The sequence below is a fragment of the Muntiacus reevesi genome, chromosome 15 (genome assembly GCF_963930625.1).
Source record: "Muntiacus reevesi chromosome 15, mMunRee1.1, whole genome shotgun sequence".
Classification (NCBI taxonomy): domain Eukaryota; kingdom Metazoa; phylum Chordata; class Mammalia; order Artiodactyla; family Cervidae; genus Muntiacus; species Muntiacus reevesi.
The window spans coordinates 62,774,179-62,799,966 of record NC_089263.1 but is presented as its reverse complement, the minus strand read 5'-3'; the positions used below and the strand labels follow the sequence as shown (position 1 = coordinate 62,799,966).

Below are 25,788 nucleotides of genomic sequence, written 5' to 3'. Positions count from 1 at the left end.
AGAAAGGAGGATATTCATCACACGATGTAGGGACTAATGGTTTTTCATTCATTTTAGAAGACACAGTTACATCCTTACCCTGAGACATTAAAAAAAAAAAAAGTTCCAGAGGACTGCAGAACATCTTGTGAACAAGAGAATTATCAGAGTGTTAGAAAATATTAGAGATTTCTCTTTGTGATTCTGGGGTTTGGGAGGCCCTTCCATAGTAACTGAGAGTGGAAATTAAGGACAGAAAAAGACATTCCCTGATTTTCCTTAGTCTGAATGAGAGAGGCTTTACAGAATTTACTGATCAGTATACGGCTGCCGGGAGATAGTGAAGGACAGGGAGGCCTGGCGTGCTGCAGTCCACGGGGTTGCCAAGAGTCGGGCACGACTTAGTGACTGAGCAGCAATAGGCCTGAGACGGTTCTGCAGGCAGGCGTCTGGGGCGGAACCTGAACGGACCTCACAGCCCTAGGCGGACGACAGGCTGGTAAAGTCTGACCTTAAGAGTTAACTGTGATAAAGAAAGCAAGTTGATCTCAGCTTCGGATACAACAGCCTGTGAACTACACAAAGAACATGACTTGCATTTCTTCTTTCCCAAAGCACACATACTAATGTAAGGAGAAACATATTTTAGGTTAATGAGCCTAGTCGATTTTGAAATATATAGCTTTGGGGGAAAAGAATCAGAAACTTACAGAGTTCAACGGAAATCAGGACTTAAAATTTTATATTAAGCCAAAAGGATTCCTTAGTTACCAAGGAGTAATATGTCAAAGACAGATAAAATAACAACAATTCAAAAAAACTCAACAGATCCTCCAACTAATAAAAATAAATGAAAAAAAAAAAAAAAACTCAACAGGAAACTGGAGTTCGGCATCAAACATCAGAGTTTTAAAAATGGTATCACATGAAATGTTTCTAGATGGTACTGACTGAGGTCACAGCGGGACCTGCAAAGGACCTAGAAATGGGCTGGACAGCCTGAGACTGAAGACAGGGATTTGGGGGTCAAATGGAACCAACGGGGAACCAGTCAACCAGGGTGGACTGTCCTGACTCCAGCTTGGCCCCACCACTATTTTACCTCCTTCCAACCATCAGCATTTTCCTGCCCATGTGTGGACCACACGCTTACTTCTGAATTATGCATAGGCACTGTTAAAGAGGGTAAGACAGTTAAGAAAAAAACGAAAGTTCTGACATTTCTACCCCACGTGGTGGCCGTGAGGATCAGGTGAAGTTAACACACGCAGGGCACAGCGGTCCTTCGAGTTCCCTCACTGCAGTCTAGGGCAAGGCGTTAGGGAAGATGTTCATTCTCCCAGGTGCCAGGACACATTTTTGAACAGGAGGATTTTTTTGGGTAGCAAATGTCATGTTAGGCTTAAAGGTCTCAGCATATTCTAAGTTAGAGGTCAGTTTGTCACCGAGGGTTGGGCACGCTGGTCAGACGGCACTTACTTACCATATGGACTACCTCTGGGTAAAGAGGCTCTGTGATCACATTCCGATTATGGGTGATATATTCTACCATTTCACTTAAAGCAGCTCGTTTTACTTCCTTCCACTTTAGGTCACTGAGCGGATCGGAAACAAAGTCAAAGAGGACACAACATTGACGTAACTTCTGGATAAAAAGCTTCTCTTGATCAGCAGGAGGAACATCTGAAAAAGGAGAGAGCAAAGTATTATCGATTGCAACAACGCTTACCCCAGAATTACTGTGGCGTGCTTTTAAGTTTTCTACAACTTTTCAATTAATAGAGATTCGAGAAACAAGAGATGGGGTGGGAGTGAATAGAGGTTATACATTCCTTAAAGACAAGGGAAGGAAAAAATCAGCTGTTCGCTGCTCAGATCACAGCTTCCCATGACAAAGTTTCTGTGTTTCTTAACTCTCCGAAGCCATGTGCAGAGTACTGTTGAAAATAAAATTCTTTCTCATGAAGTGCTTTCATTCAACAAACGTGACACTGCCGCCGTGTCACATGCCGGCAGCGTAACAGGAGGCAGACCCCAGCTCCAGGGTGGGGAGGGGGCGCCGCGGGACAGCTGCACACGGCAGGTCAGCAGCCACAGGGCGGGTGGGGGCCCCCTCGGGCCGCCGCTGCTATGGATCTATGGTGGAGGGCGTGGCGGCCGTCCCTCGGCCAGCCGGCCAGCAGCAAGCTGGCCCACACGAGCTGCTCCATGCACACAGTGGGGGTCTCCACCCACCCGGGGGCCCCGTATCCTCTGTCAGTGTGGGCGACGGCCAACACGTGTCATACACGACGACAGCAACAGAAACACCACAAACAGTAACGGTATTACGGAGGGAGTGCTCACCGGGGCCAGGGGTCACACTGAACGCTTTATACACATCACACATAGTTTTCTCACGTAATCTTTACAATGATACAGCAGAAACGAGACGCAGGCACGGAGGGTCAGTGTAGGACTGGGAAGTGATGGAGCTCCATGTGACGTTTTGGGAGGTATTGGAAAGCCCCGATCTGCCCGTGTGAGTGTGACAGCTTTCAGGGGTGAAGAGGAGATCGGCGGGGATATTAACAAACAGGTCTATCAACACATTGACTGAAATGTGTCCAAGATCTGGTGACACAGTGAACCAAGATTTTCCACAAGATCACACTGGTGTTACACTGTTGGTCAAGGACAAAATAGCCATTCAGAGGGCGAAACAGCCCACTGGGTCTTAATTTGATAAGGTGTACAGGAGCCTATTACTGTGGTTTCAGATTCCATGCTGCAGATTCCTTCAAGAAACCTCTCACTGGTTGCTTTTTGCTGTGGTATCAAAGAAGATGTCCATAACGATCTGAAAAGCTCCTCTCTTCGCAATCTCGTGTCTTCCTGCATTGTTTCAACCAAAACATGGCAACAGGCTGAATGCAGAGGCAGGCCGGAGAATCCGGCTCTCTCCTAGTAAGTCAGACATTAAAGGACTTACAAAAGTAGAAAATGATACCACCCTCTCTGGTTTAATTTTTAATGTGGTCAATATCAGTAGTTAGGCCTGCATAAACAGAAGCTCTCTGGGTCCTACATAGTTCTGAGAGGTGTCAAAGGGTCCTGAGACCAAAGCTGCTGAGACCCCCGCCCCACAGGAGCCGGCACTTCAAGTGGGTCCCCAGGTGGCCCGGGCTTCCCTGCTTCCACCCACCTCTCTCCTCATCAGCTCCCCCAACCCACCTCACCTCCCTTTCCTCCACCAGCTGCCCCTCTGTTTGGGGTTCTTGCTTGGGCCTCCTTACCTCCTGGTCAGACAGGACGCACTCCTGGGTCATCATGGAGCTCCCCCTGCCTTGAATGGTCAGCTCCCTAGGTGGGCATTTCCTCCCCCTGCCCTGGGCTGCTTTCTGAGAGCAGGTGCCAGGTGACTGCCCCCTGGTTCTCTGTACCCCCCAGTGCCCCGTGGGGAACCCTGCAACCAGCAGGCGCTCAGCACGGCCCCCCACTTCCCGGGAAGCTCCCCGAGTCCCCAGACTGCACAGCCAGTCCAGGAGGTGAGGGGGTGCTGCCTGAAGGATACTCAGGACCGAGGGACAGAACTATGACCACAGACATTCTGAGTCGCGGTGGCCGAATCACTGAAATAGCTAATAGTCACTACAATGTCTATGGTCTCTTTACAATCAAATATCCAGCTCTTTTCAGTGAAAAGCTTCATTTTCTGAATGACCTCCGAGCTTAACTTCAGTCCTCACTCAATTCCACACCTGTACTCACCCTCCACTTTGCCAGAAACACCTTGAATGAGCGCATTTCATAGTTACAGCTCATGTACGTGGAATCTTCAGGCTTTCTCACACAGTAGAGCACCGAGAAGTCCATATTTACCCCTAAAAACTACCTGATGACGACTCAGCTGTCGCCAGAACACTGGAACAAACCTATTGCAGTAAGAAGGAGGAGCAGGGTAAAATCTGTTTTCTTCATAAAATTTCTACTTATAAAAATCCTTCTTAAAAAACAAGAAAATCTCAACTTGCTGAAATTCTCAATTCTTCCAGGGTTCCAGATAGCTAAGGTGTTCAGTTCAGTTCAGTCGCTCAGTCGTGTCTGGCTCTTTGCGACCCCACGGACTGCAGCACGCCAGGCCTCCCTGTCCATCACCAACTCCCGGAGTTTACTCAAACTCACGTCCATTGAGTCGGTGATGCCATCCAACCATCTCATCCTCTGCCGTCCCCTTCACCTCCTGCCTTCAGTCTTTACTGTATTAAATATTTTTGTTTACAGTTTATTTAAAGTTTGTGAGCATAATCTCATGAACTCGTGTTTTAAAACCTCATTTGGCTAACATTTACAACTTTATTGTTTTTTAAAAAAACTATATTAGACCAATCAAAATAAGTAAAAAAAATACTGCACCCACAGCCCCATCAGCTATCTCCTCATGTTCACTGTTTATTCGGCTGCGCCGGGTCTTGGCGTGGCACGCGGGCTCTCCAGCTGTGGTCCGCGGGCTCCGCTGCCCCGTGGCATTATGGGAGCTTAGTTCCCCGACCTCTGCCCAGGGGTTGAGCTCGTGTCCTCTGCATTGCAAGGTGGACTCTTAACCACCGGACCACCAGTTAAGCCCCTCCTGTGCTTTCTGAATGCAGGTTAATTTAGGTTCTTGTTGGTCAGCATATTTTAAAAGTCTTCAGTAGTTACTGCTGGGTTAATAGGACTGGACCACTGGGGGATAAAAATGAGTGGAGGTGGTGGGAGAATATGCCTTTTACCCTTGTGTATGCTGGGTCTCTACAGAATGAGTTATTTTGTAATTGAAAAATAAGCTCTTTAAAAACTATTATGTTAGCATTGCTGATCTTTTTTATTTATTTATTTATTTTCCTTTTATTTTTATTAGTTGGAGGCTAATTACTTTACAATATTGTAGTGGGTTTTGTCATACATTGACATGAATCAGCCATGGAGTTACATGTATTCCCCATCCCGATCCCCCCTCCCACCTCCCTCTCCACCCGATCCCTCTGGGTCCTCCCAGTGCACCAGGCCTGAGCACTCGTCTCATGCACCCAACCTGGGCTGGTGATCTGTTTCACCCTAGATTAAAAAATCTATTTAGTTTTTAATTGAAGGATAATTGCTTTACAAAATTTTGTTGTTTTCTGTCAAACATCAACATGAATCAGCCATAGAGCATTGTGAACCTTGAAAGAAGAATAAAGGTATGACAATACAACCCGTACTTGACCTGACTGTTCTGATTACCACGTAATGTGAATCAAATGGTAAAAACTAACCGGGACTGAGGCTTTCGGTGTATTACACTTCAGCGTTTGGTACTCAAGACTGGTACTGACTCTTGAAGTAATAAACCACGACCCCAGATTTGACCCAATTTTTACAATTACTTCTATGAAGCACAATAAAAAAGGAATGGATTTTGAATTCTGCCCATGACTGACAGTGGTTTACTTTAAACTGTCTACAGATGAGTAACACTGACATTCTTGTTTTAGGACACATTAGAGAGCGACACATTAGAGATGCCCAAAGAGAGCATCAGCTAAAAAGCACAACATGAGACAAACGGCTGTAGCCTGCGGGCTCGGCCGGGAGCCCCCGTGACAGCGGTCTGGACGAGCCACAGGATCCCACCCAGAAGCCAGACAGTGTGCCGAGTGAGAACTCTGATCTAAGAGAAAGAGGACACGAAAGGGCAATTACAAGGTTGGCTGAGAACATTTTTAACGCTGATTACCATTTCCTTTCACTATTATTTTTTAAGTTATGAGCGATAACATTTCTCTCTACAAATAACATCACAGGCACCTTACGTTTACATACATTTCTTCACTCCCTCCCTCAGTTGCTTTCACTGATTTGCTAATGTGAACGTGGGACACTTCCTGATTACTTCAAGGTAAATCCTTGATGATACCAGGAGCAAACCTGACGATACCCACGCAAAACCTGCAGGAGGCAAGGAGCGGAGAACAGACATTAACCCACAGCATCTGAAGAACACATTACTCTTCTAAAAACATATTTACTAAAGGGAAGCCCGTAGTTAATAGCTGATGCATAGGGATGCTTCGTGAGGGTCACTGCCAGACTGCGGTGGCCTCGTGAGTGCCCCTGGCCCGAGGGTGAGGGAGGGCAGCGTTCTCACCAGTGGCCCCAGGGCAAGCTAATAAGGAGTGGACACCTTCCACTGACCGCTGACCCCCAAGATGCGGGTGAGCCCCAGGGCCTATCCAGTGTGATGACTGAACTTCTACCTGTGTTTTCTTTTACAAAGAATAGAAAAGTAACAGGTACTAATATTTGACATAGGAGCCAACACACACTGGCGGTGTGTGCTTAAGACTGCTCTGCTTCCAGGCAGGAGTGATGGAGAGCCTGAGGACTGCTGGCCAGGCAGTGAGGAGCTTCTCCAGGCCTTTCCAAGTGAATCCAACACAACCCAGCAGGTCACAGCTGGCTCCACAGGTATTTACAGCGTCTGTATATCTCAATTACTGCAGGGACGGATGGACATGACAACACGTTGTAACTGCCAAATTGTAGGACGGGACACAAAAAAGTTACATCACTGAACTGTCACTGTACTGGAAGGGGAGGCATGTGAACTCTGTCTCTGGGTATAAATATTATCAAAGGAAAAAAAAAAAACAAAACAGGGACGCCCACTTCCATATGATTCATCTTGGTGGTGAAGAGAAACATTCCAAGATACCAAAAGGGCCAACTTTTGGCAGGACAGTCACAGAGAGGCAGGCCTTTCGAGCACGGAGATGATGGCTTTTCCCAAATAAACACAACCCCGATGAGAACCAAAGCCAGAGCTGCACGAACCACAGCCCGGAGAACGTCACTTTGAGGAGATGCTGCGGAGGCACGCCCGTGAGGGTGGGAGCCACTCTGCGGTCACTCGTGTACTCCATGCCAAGCAGATGCGGCAGGCTGGCTTTCAGAGGCCCCCGGGCGTCCCTCCTGTCCCCCAGCACCCGCCTTCCTGACAGCGCGGGGACGAGAGTCTACGAGCACGTGCCCATTCTAAGCCTGCAGACAAGAGGTAGTCCACACAAAACGGAAACACACACAGACTTTCCAGAACGAGAGAGCCAATCCTTCAGCCATGGCACCCTGTCTCTCCAATACACTTATTCTGAGTACAAAGTGAGTGGGAATACAGCTGAATCCAATTACTACCAACTTGGAGTAAAACTGGGACTCGTCATTAATAGGCATTAAATTCCACTTACTCTTGGCCAGTCTCCCCTACCAAGAAGAGTTCAGCAACACTGCTTTGATTTTGAAAGAGAGAATTCACGCACCGGGTTTTGAAGTGACTTTTCCCCACTGCCTCCTGCGTCTCCTGTCCTGAACCAAGTGTCTGCAGACAGGAGAGTCCTTCTGTCGCACCGTCACCTCCGCCATCGCCAACACCGCGGAGCCTCCCAACGGGCCTTATTATCTGTCAGACAACGCTCCTTCACCTTGCCCAGCTTCACGTCTTGACCATGCATGGCCCTTCAAATTCCCCAGATCATTTCGGCGAGAACAGAAGTCTTTGCAGTACTGACTCTTTCAATCCACAAACACGAAATATTTCTCCAATTACTCTTTTCCTTAAATGTCTTTCAATAAAATTTTATACTCTTCTCCTAAAAATACATTACACATCATTTTTCAAGATTTATTCTTAGGTGTCTGTCATGTGCCGATGCTACTGTAAACTGTATCTTTAAAAAGACTCAAGAGTTTTCTAACTGCTGCTGTGGTTTAGGGGTAAAAAAAAGATTTGGAGTATGACTTTGGTAACCAGCTATCCTTTTGTATTTCCTGTAGTTTTTAATTAATTAGTTTTTAAGTGGAGGATGACTGGTTATAATATTGTGCTGGCTTCTGCCACACATCAGCGTCAGTCAGCCACCGGTATACACGTGTCCGCTCCCTCTTGAGCCTCCCTCCCACCTCCCACCCCATCCCACCCCTCCGGATCGTCACAGCTCCTGTTAATTCTAATGACGTCTCTGTGAGTCCTTTGGGTTTTCTGCCTGTGCCACCTTTCATCTGTGAGTACCAACACTGTTCTTTTTCTTGCCTGAGCAACGCTGCAAGGCAGCGGTGAGGCGTCACCTTGGTCTCTCCACTGTCTCCGAGGGAAGCTCTCCCTAGCTACCCAACCAGAGAGATACTGGCCACAGGACTCTACAGATAACATTTAGCAGATGAAGGAATTGACCTATAGGTTCGTGCATGCATGCTTAGTCCCGTCCAATTCTGTGCGATCCCACCTGCCAGGCTCCTCTGTCCATAGAATTTTCCAGGCAAGAATACTGGAGTAGGTTGCCATTTCCTCCTCTAGGGCATCTGCCCAACTCAGGGGTCAAATCCATCTCTCCTGTGTCTCTTGCATTGGCAGGCAGATTCTTTACCACTGAGCCGCCTGGGAAGCCCCACCGAGAGGTTCAGGGCCATCTCAATCCAATCCAGCAGTGACTTCTGTGAACTGATAAGTGAATTCTAAAAGCCATGTGGTAAAGCAAAGGGTCAACACTAACCAAGACCCTCAGAGAAGAACAACAGGGTGGGCGGGGGGACTTGCTGTCCCAGAAATCTAGACTCACAGGCAAGTTTCATGAATGAAAACGGCCACCAAGAACAGGGCCTAGAACAGGCCTGTAGAGATGTGGATACTTGATTTACGGCAGGACTGGATCACAGAACGGTGAAGAAAGATCAGTCTTTAAAAATACAGCTCTGGGACAGGAAGGAAGGAAGGACAGAGAAAGAAGAAATCAGATCATATTCTATGCAAAAATAACAAATAAGCTCCTGGAGGGCTAGGACTTCGTCTGAAAGGTAAAGCTCTAGTGCTTTTAGAAAACAATACAAAAGAATATCCTACGTAGAGAAAGACTTCTTAAGACCTAAGGACTGTAATCACTAAAAGACTGATGTAATGAACTACATAAAATTAAACACTGTTCTTCATCAAGACACCACAAAGAATGAAAAGTCGTGCCACAGAGTAAACTACTTGAATACATATAGCCAATGAATTAATGTCTAGAATATGCAAGCATTTCCAACAAATCAGTAAGAAACATGCAGAGAGCCAATAGAAAAGGAGGCAAAAGTCTTAACCGGGCACTTCATGAATATGCCCCAGAGGCTAACCCCTCGTGAAAGGACCGCCACTCACTAATGGCTAGAGGAATGCAAATGAAAAGCATAAGCAAATAGTCCGAGGACACCCAGTGCTGGGGGCAGCTGTGTTGGGCTGGAGAGGGCTGCTGGGCAGGGCTGCGGGGTCCGGCGTCACCAAGGACAGAGGGGACAAATGTGCTTGCTGGGAAGTATATATATTTTAAACACGTGTGTGTGAGTGAGCGTGCACATGTGTGCGTGTACACACACACATGTATGTTTATACAAACCTAATGGAATTCAGACACACGTGCACCACAACATGTGTCAAAGAATGCCCACAGCGGCACTAACAGCTTGAACCAGGAACAATCCAGCGCCCGCCAGCAGTGGGCATTACATAATATTCTGAAGCTGTGGCGAGGAATGAAATACAGCCACACACAGCACGGACGTGAGTGAGAGAGGCAAGGTGAAAAGGACTTCTCAGTGTGATTCCGTTCATACGGAGGCTTTAGAAACAGGCCCCCTGAGACCTGTACGTGACCGCCGGGGAGCTGTGGGGGTGACTGGTGGGGGTGCTGGTTACGGGAAGACTGGCTTTGCACTGATCCTTCACTCTGCGTTTGTTGTGCACGAGTCTGTGAGTTACATTACAAATGGAAAAGGTTACCAAATACATGCATGTGGCAAAAAAACGCCCCCAAGAACACTCCGGAGCACACAGCGAGCTGGGAGCCTCCGTCCTCCACACCTGCTGCTGCCTCTGACCCTCCTCCCAAAGGCAAGTGCCTGGAGCCCCCCGAGCCGCCCGGCACACGCTCCACACACAGGTACACATGGGCGTCTCCCACACAACAGCTTCAGAGGAAGGAACGCTGACGACCTCCAAACTAACCTTGATGGACACACAGACGATCCCAGCACGTTTCTAAGGTCCCTCCGGGCATTTCCCTTGAAGAATTTAAGCTCTGGATATGTTTCTTTTTAAAAATAAATTCCGAAAAAAATTTCCAATCAAGATGAAATCTTAGTGACCTCTAATTTTTTCTAACTAACTAAAGTATCTCCCTCTTTCTCTCAAAGAAAGGATCAGCAATTATGACTTCAGATGCATAATGTAAAAACAGCGGTATGACTTGTTCATCAGATCTAAGCGTCTGGTATAAAGCAGAGCAGAGCAGGCCCCGGCCTTGAACGTGTGGAGCCTGTATCATAAGGAACTGATTTAAGAATGTATCCAGCATACACACGCCAGGCACGGTACCAGGCATGGCATCCCAGAGATAAATTAAAGCATGACACTTGATCTAAAAGAAAAGAACAACTAAAATGTGTGAGAACTGCAACGATGCGTGAGGCAGGACGGGGTCTGGGGGTGGGGAGTGTGGGGCAGGGAAGGGTTTCTGGGGATGCACTTGAGCTTGGCCTTGGAGGGAGGGCAGGAGCCCTGTCGGCTCAAGAAGGCAGAGGTTTGCTGTTGGGGGGCTGGGGCCCGCTCAACGGGGAAGACAACCCATAGCTGCTGTGCTGTGCAAGTCATTCTGGTCATCTCTAACTCCGCAATCCCATGGACTGTAGCCCACCAGGCTCCTCTGTCCGTGGGATTCTCAGGCAAGAATACTGGAGAGTGCTCCCATGCCCTCCTCCAGGGGATCGTCCCCACCCAGGGATCGACCCGAGTCTCTTACATCTCCTGCCTTGGCAGGCCGGTTCTTTGCCTCTAGTGCCACCTGCCCACCTCTCAAACCCGAGCTCAAAAAGACAGAACCTTGCCTGAAGGCAACAGATTACATTTTATAAACCTAATCACAGTGGATCTTTAGCCATACAATTTTATAGAGGAGAAACTCTGCCTTGTTCACCACTTAATCCTTAGTATATAGAACTGGCCAAGCCCACAGCAGACCCTCAAATAACCTGTTGAATTTGAAAAAGTTGATCTGAAGGAAACAAATACGGGTAATTTAACTGAGCAGCATCATAATTTAGATCATATTTATATTAAAATAATGACATAGGTATCAGAGCAGAATGCAAAGCCCATATAGAACTTATGACAAGTTCTTCAAAGAAGCTGCTCGTGTGAGGCATTTCAGCACTCTGAACTCTTAGAGGTTTGCATTTTGATAGAAAAATCTGAGAAGTACTGCGAGTAGATAGATTTGAATCACAGAGGGTATTTAAGCAGATGATTGACAAGAACGTGACCTGGAAGTAAGATCTCTTCAGAAGTGACACGGGGGACTGAAATGAAGATGCCAGAAGCAGAGGGATCTACTTCAAAGGAGAAAGCAACAATCTAAGAACCAACTTCTCAGTCTTCTCACGAGGCAACTGTGACTCCAAGCACGGTTCCTCGGGGTGCTGGCCTGGCAGGGGTCGTTTTTGGGGATAATTATCTCTTGCTCCACAGATCCAAACTTCTGCAACTTGAGAGCCTGATAAATACACTGAATGAAACTCTCACTTCTCTGTAGACGATGCAATGAGACCAATTCTACCTCGATCGGTGGTGCCTACATAATTTTAAAATTGAGTGAACCCTCCCTCTGCAGTGGTTCCTCACTTGGCTGATGAAGTTAAAAACCATCATCAACCCTGTAAGTCTTTCTCAGTGTCACAGCGCAAGGGTCACAGTTCATCTATTCTAATGTTTACACGTTCCACCTTAACACCGTATAGACCAAGCTTCTCTTTCCCTTTCTATTTTCTTTCTTTCTTAGGCGGTCCTTAAAACAAGGTTGGACTTACAATCAACAGCGCCTTAGATCTGAAGGGACTTCACTACACACCCCGAGCCGCTGGGTCAGATACTTCATGCAAATACAGTCCACAGGCTCCCTGCTTCATGCTCTGTCTGTACTGCCCACACAAGGAGCTAGCAACCCGCTGAGGACACGAAGGGGCCAGAGCGCCGGGCGCCGTCTACCTTCTGCTCGGAGAGAACCAGCCGCGGGTGGCCAGCCCTGCATCCTGCCTCGCTGTGCAGAGCCGCCCTTCTCCGGTCCTTCCGGGTGGCGTTCTGGGCGCCGCCAAGTGGAAGCACTGCCTGCTCTAGTAATCTGGATGTAAATCTGGTGATGCCAAGTATGCCAGCAGCTTCTACACCGCCACTTTCACTTTAAACATGTTTTGCTGGTGATAACTACGCCTCAAAATCCATTATGAACACTCCCTTCGCAAACCCCAATTCTGTAGTGTATCAGCTGAGCCACACACGTTCGTGAAGCTTACCTCCTCCCTCCCACAGGAAAAGGCCTGCTCCCCGGGGCTGAGTCCAGGCTGGAAGTTGGCTCAGGACAAGCGCGCCCCGTGCAAATCCTGCGTCTGACTGGCTTCCTTGCCAACCTGGGCATGCCTCCTTCCAGCCTTGGGGACCCTTCCTCCCCTCTGGATTTCCTGCAATTCTTCAGCCTTGTCTGTATTTACTCACAAAGCAGGTAACATTCACCTTCCCCACTGACCTTCCACCACTGACCCGCCAGCCCACCGTCCCTTTCTTGTGAGGCTACTGCGTAAACTCATAAGGCAGTTATTCTCATTTCGGGAAGCATCACCTGAAGCCAAGGTCTAGTTCATCCCCGTGCTCTGTACCCTGGAACTGGCAGCTCTGCCAGGGAGGCGGGCGGGGCGGGCAGAGGCTGAAGCAGAAGAGGGTCAGACTGAGGTGAGACAACAACCAGCAGAGACTGGTGTCCTCGGAAAAGCTCTTCATCAAGGCAAGGGAACTCGGGGGGCGGCGGGGGGGGGGACGTCACGTGGAGAAACAGACTGATTTCCAGCCTAGACCCTGCCGTAAAGAACACGGCGAAGTCACGACAGGATTCTAGGCCTGGAAATCCTCGAGTGGACACACAGGGGTGTTTAGGAATGTGTCTGCACCTCCCAATACAGGTGATGCATAAGAGGCACTCAAGCAATGTCCACTGAGTTAGAGCCTCCGCTCTTTTGACAGTGAAAGATTAAGTCAAACTCCCAGGAATAAAGAGATTCAGCCCCAAATTTGTTGACCAAGGCTTTCTTTCCCGCTTAAGGACTTAATTCTAGAACGCCTCATCGGGGAACGAATAAGACACTCACCCTGAGTACAAATTAGTAAACGCCCAATACCTCTGGTCATGTTGCTTCCTCCCTCACTGAGGCTGGCGTTTCTGACAAAATATTACACAACACCACTGCACCTGGCGACCAACAGCGCCAGCAACACAGCCGCTCTTATCTGAGGCACAAGGGCAGGTTATCACTTCAGGAAAAGTAACTGCTTTTCATTACACTTGACAAATGAAAGACGGCCAAAGGAAGGCCGCAGAACTTCTCATGTGCTCACCAGCGGACAGAACCGTGTGGAGTTGTGAGAAGGATATACCGAAAAAACAATAGAGGTTTTTCAGTTTTTATTCACGTTCTCTACTCCCCTTCTCTGTGTCTCAGACAGACGAGTGATTCTTTCTGGACACGAGCTCTCTTAGGACAGGCTGGGGGCTCTTCACGCATGCCTGGCCCGAGGCTGCGGCACGAAGGACCAGTGAAGGACGCGGGCCGGTAAACCCCGGAGTCGGGGCCCGGAAGTAGTACAGGCGCCGGGACATCGGGGACCGGGACATCAGGGCGACATGCACACCGTGGGTTACCCTCCCCCGGTGGGGGGAAGCTGATGGAGGTGGCACTGGACCCCCCGAGCCCTCACGGGAGCGGCCAGCCTCCTCATCTCACGTGCCCACTGCCCCATCCCTCGCGGTCTAGTATTAACTAATCAGTGCTAATATTTACCTATGCTGGCTTCCGGTCTTCAGCTCACAGCCTGTCAACTACTCCCTGCCCAGAGGCCGGTCCTGGTAAGGACGCCAGCAGTAAAGACAGAGGATAGCCCCGCTCCCCCATCTCCAAGGCTCAGCACACCCACTCTGAGGGTGGGGGGTGCCCACGCCCCTCCAGGGACAGAGTTTTGAAGCCTTCCCCAGGGGCTTCCCGACATCCCACACTGAACTTGGCCTCAACTGGGGAGGACCACGGAGGTAAAGAGGGGGCACAGCTGCTGTGCCCTCAGCAAATAACAGGCATTTGACGAACGTGCCACAAAAATCAGCGACGGGACAAGGACAAAACCAAGGATGCTTGTGGGCAGTGATCCGATACCCCTGCGCAAGGTGGTCATCTCAGACTAAACCCTAATACACAAGGTGCATCATCCAAGGGGCTGGCCAAAAGGTTCATCTGCCCTTGGAGAAAGACAGGCCACCTCAATCGCCGGTGTTTTTATTATCAGTTGAAACAGGACACGCTCTGTGTTCTGGCGTGTGCTCCTTTACTACCGAGCTGACCCCAGCCTACACGGCAAACCGAGACGTGCTTCTACTTGGTCCCTGCTCTCCTGACGTGCAGGGTCTGATGACAGGGAGAGCCTGTTGGTCTGACGCGGGCTCCGCCTGGCTCCCACACGAGCTGCTCCTGGACCGGGAAGAGGAGCCCGCCCCGCCCGGGGGCATGGCGAGGGGCAGAGCTGCAGGCCGTGCCAAGGGCCACGGGCGGAGCCTGAGTCGAGCAGGCGGCTGTGATCTCCGCGTCTGGGGACAGAACGGGCACAGCCTCATGGGGAGGACAAGGCGTGCTGAGAACCAGAGTGGAAAAGGAGAACACGTGGGGAGGAACTTCACTACTAACTTAGTGACCCTGGGCAGAAGGCTGGATCCCTGTGGGCCTCGGTTTCCTCAACTGGGAAGTTGGGGGGGTAGCTAAGCAGTGGGGAGTGGGGGGCTGTGAACAGATGCGACGTGCTGCAGTGATGTCTGAAACAGACCATGCCCTCAATACAGGGTGCTTGTTTCTGTCTCCCGTTAATCAGATGCAGTGGCTTGTTAGCGTCTATTATTCCATCCTCAGAAAAGGTCTGCTACGGAAGCAACGCTTTCCATCCTCTCCGGGCGTTTCCGCGCAGGCCGCCCATGCCCTGCCGCCAGCAGCAAGCCCGGCAGCTGACAAAGGCCGGCTCTCAGGCTGTCGGCGTCTGGCTGCTCGTAACACAGCGACACGGGAGCTCTGCGAGCAGGCCCGCGGCCGTGCGCGGCTGCCCTGGTCCCCGGAACGGCGCGGCGCAAGGGCAGCCACGTGACTGCTGGCCGAGAGGGGCCAGATGGACCCCAAATCCAATTGTGACCCGTGTGCCCGCTGGGTCGCGGAGGAGCCCATCTCTCTGATGAGTTAGCGGATGTTTTGGACTACCAATTTGTGGTGTAACTGGATTTGCATGGAAGAGATCCTTGAAACTTGAAGGGTTTATGAGGGATGATGGTGGGGCTGGGTTTTCTGGGGTGTGAGCCTGCTGCCTGAAGCTTACCCGGGTGAGGAGACAAGGTGAACTGGAAGGCAGAGGTAGGCCAGGTCGGCAGGAGACCCCGCCGTGCCTCACGGCGGCCAGCCGCTCGACGCTTCTGGGCCACAGTTTCTGCATCTAAAATCTAAGGTTCTTTCTGGCTCGACAAGACTGTGCAAGACTGCTGCTCTCAGAGACTGGGGTGCTGGCAGCAGTTTCCAGAGTGGGGAGATGAAGCTACAACAGGTCTCTAGAAACAACAGCTCACCCGTGGCCGCCATAGGGAGGAATACATACGAAGCCAAGGGCTTGAACCTAGACGTGACACCTTTCTGCACGCGGCCGACCACCAGTCGACATGTATTAACCCCAGTCAGACATTTAACGTTGAAACAGTATATTTAGACCAATTTACTAAGTTTAAATAGCATTTTGAAAAAGAACTATCTTTAAACCCTTGAGATAAAATCCTTGAACTATAACTTTCCGAAATAACAGAACAACTTGCTTACAGCAATGATAAAACTGGCTGGCTGTAAATGGGTGTGTGACCCAAGAAGCACTGATTCTGGTCTCAAGCTGGCAGGTCAGGAGCCCAGAAGGGAAGCCCTCTCCTGTGGCCGTGGTCAGGTCCAGCGGCCACTCTCTCTGCCGGCAGGTCTGGGGACTTCCAGCCCCAGCTCTCTGCCTGCAGCTCTGCTGAAACCCCGTCTAGCTTCCTCACCTCAACTGCTTAGAGCATTTCAGATTTTATTCTATTTTTTTTTGCTGGAGGTCTAATCTTATTTATTTTTGCTTGGGGACTGAAGAATTTCCTTAAATAACTTTGAAAATTTAGTTTCCTATTGTATTTTATTTGCTAATTTTCCACACTGTCTTCACTTCACACCCTGGAGTGTGAAGTCAAGTGGTCCTTAGGGAAGCATCACTACGAACAAAGCTAGTGGAGATGATGGAATTCCAGCTGAGCTTTTTCAAATCGTAAGAGATGATGCTGTTAAAGTGTTGCGTTCGGTATTTCAGCAAATTTGGAAAACTCAGCAGTGGCCACAGGACTGGAAAAGGTCAGTTTTCATTCTCATCCCAAAGAAGGGTAATGCCAAAGAATGTTCAAACTACTACACAAATGTACTCATCTCACATGCTAGCAAAGTAATGCGCAAAATTCTTCAAGCTAGACCTCAGCAGCACAACTTCCAGATGTATAAGCTGGGTTTAGAAAAGGCAGAGGAACCAGAGACCGAGCTGCCAACATTCGCTGGGTCACAGAGAAAGCAAGAGAGTTACAGAAAAACATGTGCTTCTGCTTCACTGACTACGCTACAGCCTTTGACTGTGTGGATCACAACAAACTGTGGAAAATTCTTAAAGAGACAGGAATAACAGAACATCTTACCTGTCTCCTGAGAAACCTGTATGCAGCTCAAGAAGCAACTGAACAAGACAAGGAATAATGAACTGCTTCAAAGTTGGGAAAGGAGTGTGACAAGGCTGTATATTGTTTACTTGCTTATTTAACTTCTATGCAGAATACACCATATGAAATGCCAGGCTGAATAAATCATAAGCTGGAATCTAGATTTCCAGGAGACATATCAACAACCTCAGATATGCACATGATACCACCCTAATGGCAGAAAGCAAAGAGGAACTAGAGTTTCTTGATGAGGGTGAAGAGAGTGAAAAGGCTGGCTTAAAACTCAACATTGAAAAAACTAACATCATGGCATACAGTCCCATCACTTAATGGCAAATGGACGGAGAAAAACTGGAAGCAGTGAGTGACAGATTTTCTTTTCTTGGGCTTTAAAATCACTGTGAAGAGTGACTGCAGCCATGAAATTAACAGATGTTTGCTCCTTGGAAGGAAAACTTGTAGTAGTTGTTGTTCAGTCACCCAGTTTTTTCTGACTGTTTGCAACCCAAAGAACGGCAGCATGCTAGGCCTCCCTGTCCCTCACCATCTCCCGAAGTTTGCCTAAGTTCTTGTCCATTGCATCAGTGATGCCATCCAGCCATCTACCTCATCTTCTGACGCCCTCTTCTCCTTCTGCCCTCAAACTTTCCCAGCATCAGGGACGTTTCCAATGAGTCAGCTGTTTGCATTAGATGACCAAAATACTGGAGCTTCAGTTTCAGTATCAGTCCTTTCAACACGTATTCAGGGTTGAACTCCCTTAGGATTGACTGGTTTGATCTCCATGCTGCCCAAGGGACTCAGGAGTCTCCTCCAGCACCACAGTTTGAAGGCATCAATTTTTTGGTGTTCTTCCTTCTTTACAGTCCAGTGTTCACAACCGTACGTGATCACCGGGAAGACCACAGCCTTGACTGTACAGACTTTTGTCAGCAGAGTGACGTCTCTGCTTTTCAACACACTGTCTAAGTTTGTCACAGGTTTCCTGCCAAGAAGCCATCATCTTCTCGTTTCATGGCTGCAGAGTTAAAGTGCTGGCTTAAAATTAAATATTAAAAAAACTAAGATCATGGCATCCAGCCCCACTACTTCATGGCAAATAGAAGGGGAAAAGGTGAAAGCAGTGACAGATTTCCTCTTCCTGGGCTCTAAAATCACTGCAGATGGTGACTGCAGCCGTGAAATCAGATGACAAAACTAGACAGCATATTAAAAAGCAGAGATATCACTTTGCTGACAAAAGTGCATATAGTCAAAGCTATGGTTTTCCCAGTAATCATGTACGGATGTGAGAGTTGGACCATAAGGAAGGCTGAGTGCCAAAGAATTGATGCTTTTGAACTGTGGTGCTGGAAAAGACTCTTCAGAGTCCTTTGGACAGCAAGGAGATCAAACCAGTCCATCCTAAAGGAGATCAACCCTGAATATTCATTGCAAGGACTGCTGCTGAAGTTGAAGCTCCAATACTTTGGCCATCTGAGGCAAAGAGCTGACTCATTGAAAAAGACTCTAATTCTGGGAAAGACTGAAGGCAGAAGGAGAAGGGGGCGGCAGAGGATGAGATGGTTAGTTAGCATCATCGACTCAACAGACATGAATTTGAGCCAACTCTGGGAGATACTGAAGGACAGCAGAGCCTGGCGTCCTGCAGTCCACGGGGTCACAAAGTTGCTATTCCACCGAGCGACTGAATAGCAAGGACATCTTCACTTTTAGCTCTTTTAAAGACTTCTAATAGCTCACCATCCCTGAGTACTTACTATGAGCTAGGCATTATTTTAACTCTTCTAAGCCCAGGAATCGAGTTACACAAAGAAACGGATCCACACAGCGGTTAATGTGACAAAGCTCAGAAGTGACAGGGCTGGCGTCTGAGTCTAGGCAGTGCGGCTTCAGAGCGTCTGCAGGGGACAGTTCCGGCCACACTGGTACCATCCACTGGCCAGGAGCCCTTTCAAACCTCCCAGGCTGGTCTCCACGTACCCGCTTCTTACAGGAAGAAGTGTGGCCTTGCTGCTCCTGGTCAAGATAAAGACTGTGACTGTCCCCCAGTCTCTGTAAACCTTAACAAAACGTCAACAAAAACATTATTTCTAGGATCTTCAAAATGCCTCAAAAAAATCTGTGAATTAAAAACAGCAGAGCTTAATATAAGTAACTCTGACATGGGCTAAGTTCCCTGTTAGCTTGTATTCTAGATGAGAGGGTGGCCCAGACAAAGGAACCCTTTCAACAGATCGTCAGATGTCTGGGATTTTGCCTGAAGTCCCGGGTCTCATCTAATAACACTACCGGCCAACTAAAGATCCAAACCGTCCACTTTCCCTTCTACTGATTCTCTTGGATGCTCAGCAGATTGCGAGACGTGCCCCACGCTGGCAGCCACGGAGGGGACACAGAGCCTCAGCTCCGAGGTGGGTCTCACCCACCAGCTCTCCGCCCAGGCCCGCCTCTCAGGCACCCCAACCCTACAACTCTCTTCTCCCCACAGAACACTGCTGCTCTGCCGTCCGCCAGACAGGCTGCCTCAGACAGCCACGGCCTCGACTGAATGGGTCTGTGCCGTCGTCAGAGGCTAGAGACAGAGACGCCTCCGCTCCTCGCTGTGAGTGTGCTGTGAACGGACCCCTAAAGGAAAAGGCTTCTCCAGGAAACTGGAAAGAAAGGGAAGCAGAACAGAAGGCCCTGCTAGACCTTCTAACCTTCCTCTGAGGCTTTTTTTTTTTTTTTTTTAAATAATCACAGGCTCACTAGTGAGCTGAATTTAAGAAAGTGATTTTCCAAAATTCGAGGACTTTTTCTTGTAGGTTTTTGGAACAGTCCTCTTGGGAGAGGAGAGGGTGGTCATAGTCAATTAGAGGGTCGATTTCTGATTCCTCCCAGGTTATAACCAAGAGTCACTGCTCTAGTCTCCAATCAGATTCCCGATAAGACCAAATTGGTATCTTACCACATAAACCCTTTCTACAAACGCCCCCCAAGCAACTTGGACATTAAGCAAGCATCATATGACCTCGTGGTTTAAGAGATTTGGATGTCAGGACTGGCAACGATGCTGAGGTTTTACCTACAAGACACTGGGAGTGGGAAGAGAATTTCCCCTGGAATCACCCCCTGACCTTAAGAGGGAAATGCTTTCTCAGGTCAATTTCTGGTGGCCCGTGGGACGTCAACAGCCACACTCAGATGCTAATCAAGGCATTGCTTCATGTCACACTTTTTCTTCCTCTCCTTTTTCTGAGAAGACTATTTTTGGCCCAGATTGAAAAGACCACTTCCTCCTGAAACTGGCCTCGGTCTTGCTGTCCCCGCCTCTAACCTCACACCCAGCCTCCAGGGCCTCAGCACAGAGGACAGGCAGGTCGGATGGAGACAGGGCTCTCCCGTCCTGTCCCGGAGACAGGCTTCGAGAGGCACCTCAGCCACTGCGCTCCGGCCAGACTCACAAGGCGACCCTTGGTCTGTGGCAGAACTGCCAGGACCGCTCCAGAAATGGTTGGAGGAACAGACCACTTTGGATTCAGTGAAGGTGGGAAGCCCAAACCAAAGCACTCTGAGGCACGATAGAGAGAAAACGTAAAACATATTTACAGTGCTCTGATGTTTCTGGCACATCGTGCCGCCTGATCCCAGGACAAGTTGACGAGAAATCTGTTTCGGCAGTCAGCTGCCCTGACGGTTGGCCGGGAGAGACAGAACTCAAACCCAGGACCTCTTATTCTACCGTATGGCGTCCTCTCAAAAGAAACCAAATGAACAAAAGCGGGGGAAGAGGCTCTTGGGCGAGACAATCAGGGCCAGAAGTGAACCCACGGCGGTAGTGTCTAAAGAACTATCACACCACACAATTAGTCGTCATAGGCAACTTTCCGATCCTGTGACAATTTGTGCCCAGCTCTGAGAGTCGAGGGATCTCCCTGCTGACCCCAAGCAACCCCGTCTTAAAACATCTGCTCTGGTCATGACAGGCTGGCCAGGACTCCCAGGCATCAGCGGGGCTGAGCGCCTCTCAGGCCGGTGAGGACCCCAGAGGAGTCCCAGGGCCGGCCCGAGGGGCAGACGACGTGAGCCCAGCGCGAGGTTCTGGCCAAGCCAAGGCTTCTCTCCTGAAAGCTGAAGTGCCGCAACTCCGCTTTCACTAGCTGGGGGTCTGAATTTGGAAACGAGGGAAGAACTGGGCAGATCTGATCGCAGTGGCTGCTAACATGCCTGGTTTCAGCACGTCCCACACTCTGCTGGGGCTCACACTCCCGTCTCACTGAGAGTGGAACCCACAACGACTCCTTGAGAGACGGGGTTATCATTCCCAACGTACAGATGAGCACGCAGCTCCTCAGCAGCTGAAGCTACACCACCAAGCATAGAGGGACGCAGAGAAGTCACCCAGTGAACGAGGGTGCGAAGGGGCGCTGAGGGGGAGGTGAGGAGGGGGAGGAAGCATGGAAGACCAGAGTGTGGCTGCAAGAGGCCGGACGGCTGTGCGCCCGGCCCTCCCCTGAGGGCTCCTGGGACCCAGACCCCTCAGTCTCCAAGTCCAGGGCCACCGGGGCTCCCGTGCTTGGAAGCAGACAGGAGACTGGGGGGCTCTCTGGAGCAGTCTGCTTGGGATGAACTCCGCGGGCCTATCCCAGGGTTTCTGTGCTTCAGTTCGGTTCAGTTGCTCAGTCGTGTCCGACTCTTTGCGACCCCATGGACTGCAGCACATCAGGCCTCCCTGTCCTTCACTGTCTCCTGGAGCTTGCTCAAACCCATGTCCATTGAGTCAGTGATGCCACCCAGCCATCTCATCCTCTGTCGTCCCCTTCTCCTCCCGCCTTCCGTGCTTCAGGCATCCCCAAACACCTCAGTGTCGACCACGTCTGTGCACAGTCGTGCTACTGCTTACTTGGTGTTTTTATTTAAGTGGACACACTTTTTACTAGGGCTTGTCCTAAGCAACAATAATCTAAGAAACTGTGGACTTGACATGCTAATTACATACTTTTATATTCATCAATATACAATGTTTAAAGTGAAAGTCGCTCAGTCGTGTCCGACTCTTTGCGACCCTGTGGACTAAGCAGTTCATGGAATTCTCCAGGCCAGAATACTGGAGTGGGTAGCCTTTCCCTTCTCCAGGGGATCTTCTCTACTTAGGGATCGAACCCAGGTCTCCCGCATTGCAGGCGGATTCTTTACCAGCTGAGCCCCGAGGGAAACCCAGATAATGCTTAAAATACTGTTCAATTCTGAACCACTTAAAACCATCTCTTGTGCTACCAGCAGCGTGAGCCGACCATTTCTGGAAGCACCTTCGGTTACCCCAGCGTGGAAAGAACAAATCAAAACTCTTCTTTCACCAAGCTCATGCTTCTCTTTGTTGACTCTTGCTACCCAGCAAGGGCATACTGAATGAGAGGCAAGATCATTCAACCCCTCTTGTACATTCTGTTTCTCTCACTGAGGGAACAATTGCTCTCAGCCTCTGCTGACCCTCTGCCAGTCTCTGGATCTATAAATATAAGACTATTTAGGAATCCCGTGTCAGAATCTTTCCATCAATCCCAGGCAATCAATTAGTTCTTTTAGGTTTTGCCTTCAAGTCTACGTCATAGTATTGCTGCCAAAATAAGAATGTCTTCAGACAAATTAAATTCAGCTTTAACCAGTGTAAATAACAGATGAATTCGTCTACTTATTTAAGGAATAAACTACAATAAGGTGGGCATGTCCCACCTCACAAATCAAACAGGAAGGTAAGCACCTTCTTTTGTGTATTTTGCAACTGTTTTAGCGTTATAGACTAGAAGCCAGCTTAAGAAGATACTACGCCCATTGGACCATTAGTAGCATGAATTTTTTTTTTCTGAAATTGTGCTAAACAGCTCGATTCAAAGGTTGAACTGAGCCTCCAAACTGGTTTCTATTACAATTTTTTTCTTTAATATACTGTTGCATATATTTTAATACTTCAGGCCTCACTGAATTCTTTTTTGGAAGTAGCTAAAACAATAAAATGTCCTAGGTAAGTATGCAAGCACGTCTTATACATTAAGCTATCATAAACACCAACAAGAAGGCTCATATTTCATTTGCTGTAAAACAAGACAAATCACCAAAGCTGAACAAGGCTTTGGTGCTTAAAACCGTCTCTTGTGCCACCGGCGGTGTGTGCCAACCATATCTGGAAGCACCTTGGGCTACCCCAGTGTGTATAAAAGCAAACCAAACCCCCTTCCTGCGGGCTGCTCGCCCCCTGCACGGCCACCTCTCCTGCCCACCACAGAGCTTTCAGGTGCGGCACCTAGATTGTTCACATTCTTACCTGGTGTGACAGGCGTGACACAGAAGTGCTCAGAAATGTGTGCTGGACGAACACATTTACGAGAATGTGCCAACAGGGCCCGGGCCCGGCCCCTACCCTCTCACTGGCACCCCGGCATGTCTTCGCCTTCCTGCAGCTCCCTCTGCCAGCTACCCCACGCCCTCATCCCATCCTGACTGCTGCAAGTCCAGCCGGCGGGCAGACGCCCCCTTGGTACCTCATTGAGCATCCCTTCATCCTCTCCCCCTGCAGCCCCACGGCCGCTTTCCTCTGACCTTCTCCACAGATACGTGGTTCTCTTCTAGTCATCCCGTCTACGGGCTCCCTGAGGGCGGGCCCTCTTGCTTATCTTTGTCTTCCCTGCTTTCTGAACTTGAACTACCCAGTCATACCTTTCAACTCAAGGACCTGTCACAGGAGCTATAATTTGACCCAACTTGATAGAAATCATGTGTCTCTTTGGATCCCATAACAGAGTTATACTAAACTTTATCTAAATACCATTGCTAGAGGACACCCACTGCACAAACGCCTAGCACAACATAGAGCCTGCGCTGCGCTCCTTTCCGGGTCCAGGAGCCCCGGAAAGCTCTGGTGAATTTCTGGCTGCTCTGATTTATGCGGGTCTGGGCGAACCCTCAGCAGTCGTCAGCCTGAAAGCAGGGCTGAATTGGGACAGACCCTCCAAAGCCACAACTGAGAATCTGTTTACAGTTTCGAGGTGGATCAACCTTACGGGCGATACGCTGGTCTCGGGATCCAAGGGAGCAGAGTACAGCTCATAAATCCTCTGCGATTCCATTTGGGAGAACGGTAGATTTCACTGATGTGATATGTTAGAGGGGCTACAAATGTGAACTGGCGATAGGAACCCGAATTAACGGATGAAGACGTTGCCTCTCCCCTGTGGACAACAGCCAGTTGAGCCTCGGAGAACAAGCGGGAGAGGAGAGGCGCTGTGAAGGCTCACACGGCAGATTTCCACCAGGTGAGGACACGGAGGCTGCCTGCCTTGACGGCAGGCCTGAACGAAGCAGGTGTTTTCTTTACAAAAGTGGAACTCTTTTTCACGAAACGATACAGAACCTGAGGTTCAGATGACACCCTGCGTGCCCTCATTTTGGTTCTGGCTCTTAACAGACAAGAACGCTGAGCGATCAGCTGTGGCAGCTGAGGACAAAATAGAAATGACTTCAGAAAGTTCTCTTTTTTTTTTTTGTCACTATGGACGCTAAACCAGTGTTCAGTTTCCAGTACAATTTCAACGCCGCAAAGCAGAAAACGATACTGACAAGAACCATGAAACAACAAGGGGGACTGAGCTGCCAGCAGCCCGTGAGGAAACACGGCTGGAAGGCGCGGTCTGCGGGCCGCAGGGGAGCGGACTGTGGAGCCAGGTCTGACTCCCTCCCGCCAAGACCCGCGTGCTCGGGACTGGCCCGCTGTGGGCAGGCTCGAGGCACGGAAACCATTTAAACACTGCCAAAACTCAACACAGTTACAAACATAAAGTCAAAGTTAAGAGGAAAAATCACCTTCCTAAAAAAAAACAAAAAACAAAAACCCCACCTTTATGGATGGATTCTAAGGGATCCTGAAGCTCTGCTACTTCAGGAAACTGCGGAGCCTGGACAGTGGTGAGCATTCCCGCCCCGAGAGCCCCAGGTCCAGTGTGGGCCCAGCCAGCGCCTCTGCGGGCTCTGCGTGGGTTTCCTTCTGGAAGCAGCAAGGAAAGAAAGTCTAAACACAACAAGACTCTGCTCAGAGTTTGGAACAAGGGTTGAAACTTAAAAATAATGTAGGATCTTTTCTCTCCACTCTTTTTTGGGGGCAGGGGAGGACAAATTTCATGTTCCCCTTTCAAGGGTTACAGGACAGGACGTCACGGACAGTCTCCAGCCTGGTGGCTGGCGTCCCAGTAAACGCCAGGACAGAGCCACCGACACAGCGGCAGGAGAAGCTTTATTCTGATTTCTCCTGATGGCGAGTCCAAAACTTCAACTTCCCAGGGTGAAAGGTTGTAAAAAGCTGGTGGATGTGTGCTGTGAGGTGAGACTAAAGAATATCTTTGAGTTTCAGTCTTAAAACCAACTTTTTTGCTGTCCCAAAGCAGAAAGTCTGTCGATCTGGTTAGCTTCTAATGATAATGCTCAGAGACACAAATTAATAATATATACCGGCGTGTGTAAGCACATATCCCGTGCTCACCTGGATTCATACAACCCCGACACACCCCCCCTCCCACCTTCCGGCTCATGTATAATTACAACATTGAATAAAACGACTTTAAAAAAACTGAGGAGAAATTCACATAACCTACAATTAACAATTTTAAAGTACATAGTTCAGTGGCATTTAGTGCATTCACAGCGTTGTGCAATCACCCCTCTCTGGTTTCAAGGCTTCTTCATCACCCTAGAAGAACTCCCTCCCCCAGCCCCTGGCCACCACTAACCTGATTTCTGTCTCCCTGGATTTACCTCTTCTGGAAATAGAAAGGAAATAAAAAATGGGCTTTTAAGTTACATAAATTGTCTGAAATATTATGTGGTAATTCCGAATGTAAACAAGGCATAAATTGGAGATTTGTGGCTTAAAGCGATGTTCTGAAGTTTGATTTCGCAGATCAATAAAATTTCA

General features: G+C 49.1%; 1 protein-coding gene across 9 annotated transcripts in view; it reads right to left on the bottom strand.

The window, feature by feature from the left end:
• Positions 1-25,788, bottom strand: part of PPP2R5C (protein phosphatase 2 regulatory subunit B'gamma) — a 144,427-nt gene that overhangs the window by 52,835 nt on the left and 65,804 nt on the right. For all 9 annotated transcript variants that reach the window (XM_065906868.1, XM_065906861.1, XM_065906864.1 and 6 more), the window contains one exon: positions 1,463-1,662. In XM_065906868.1, coding sequence (XP_065762940.1) covers positions 1,463-1,531 — 69 coding nt within the window. In that variant the 5' untranslated portion in view covers positions 1,532-1,662. The remainder of the gene's footprint in view (positions 1-1,462; positions 1,663-25,788) is intronic.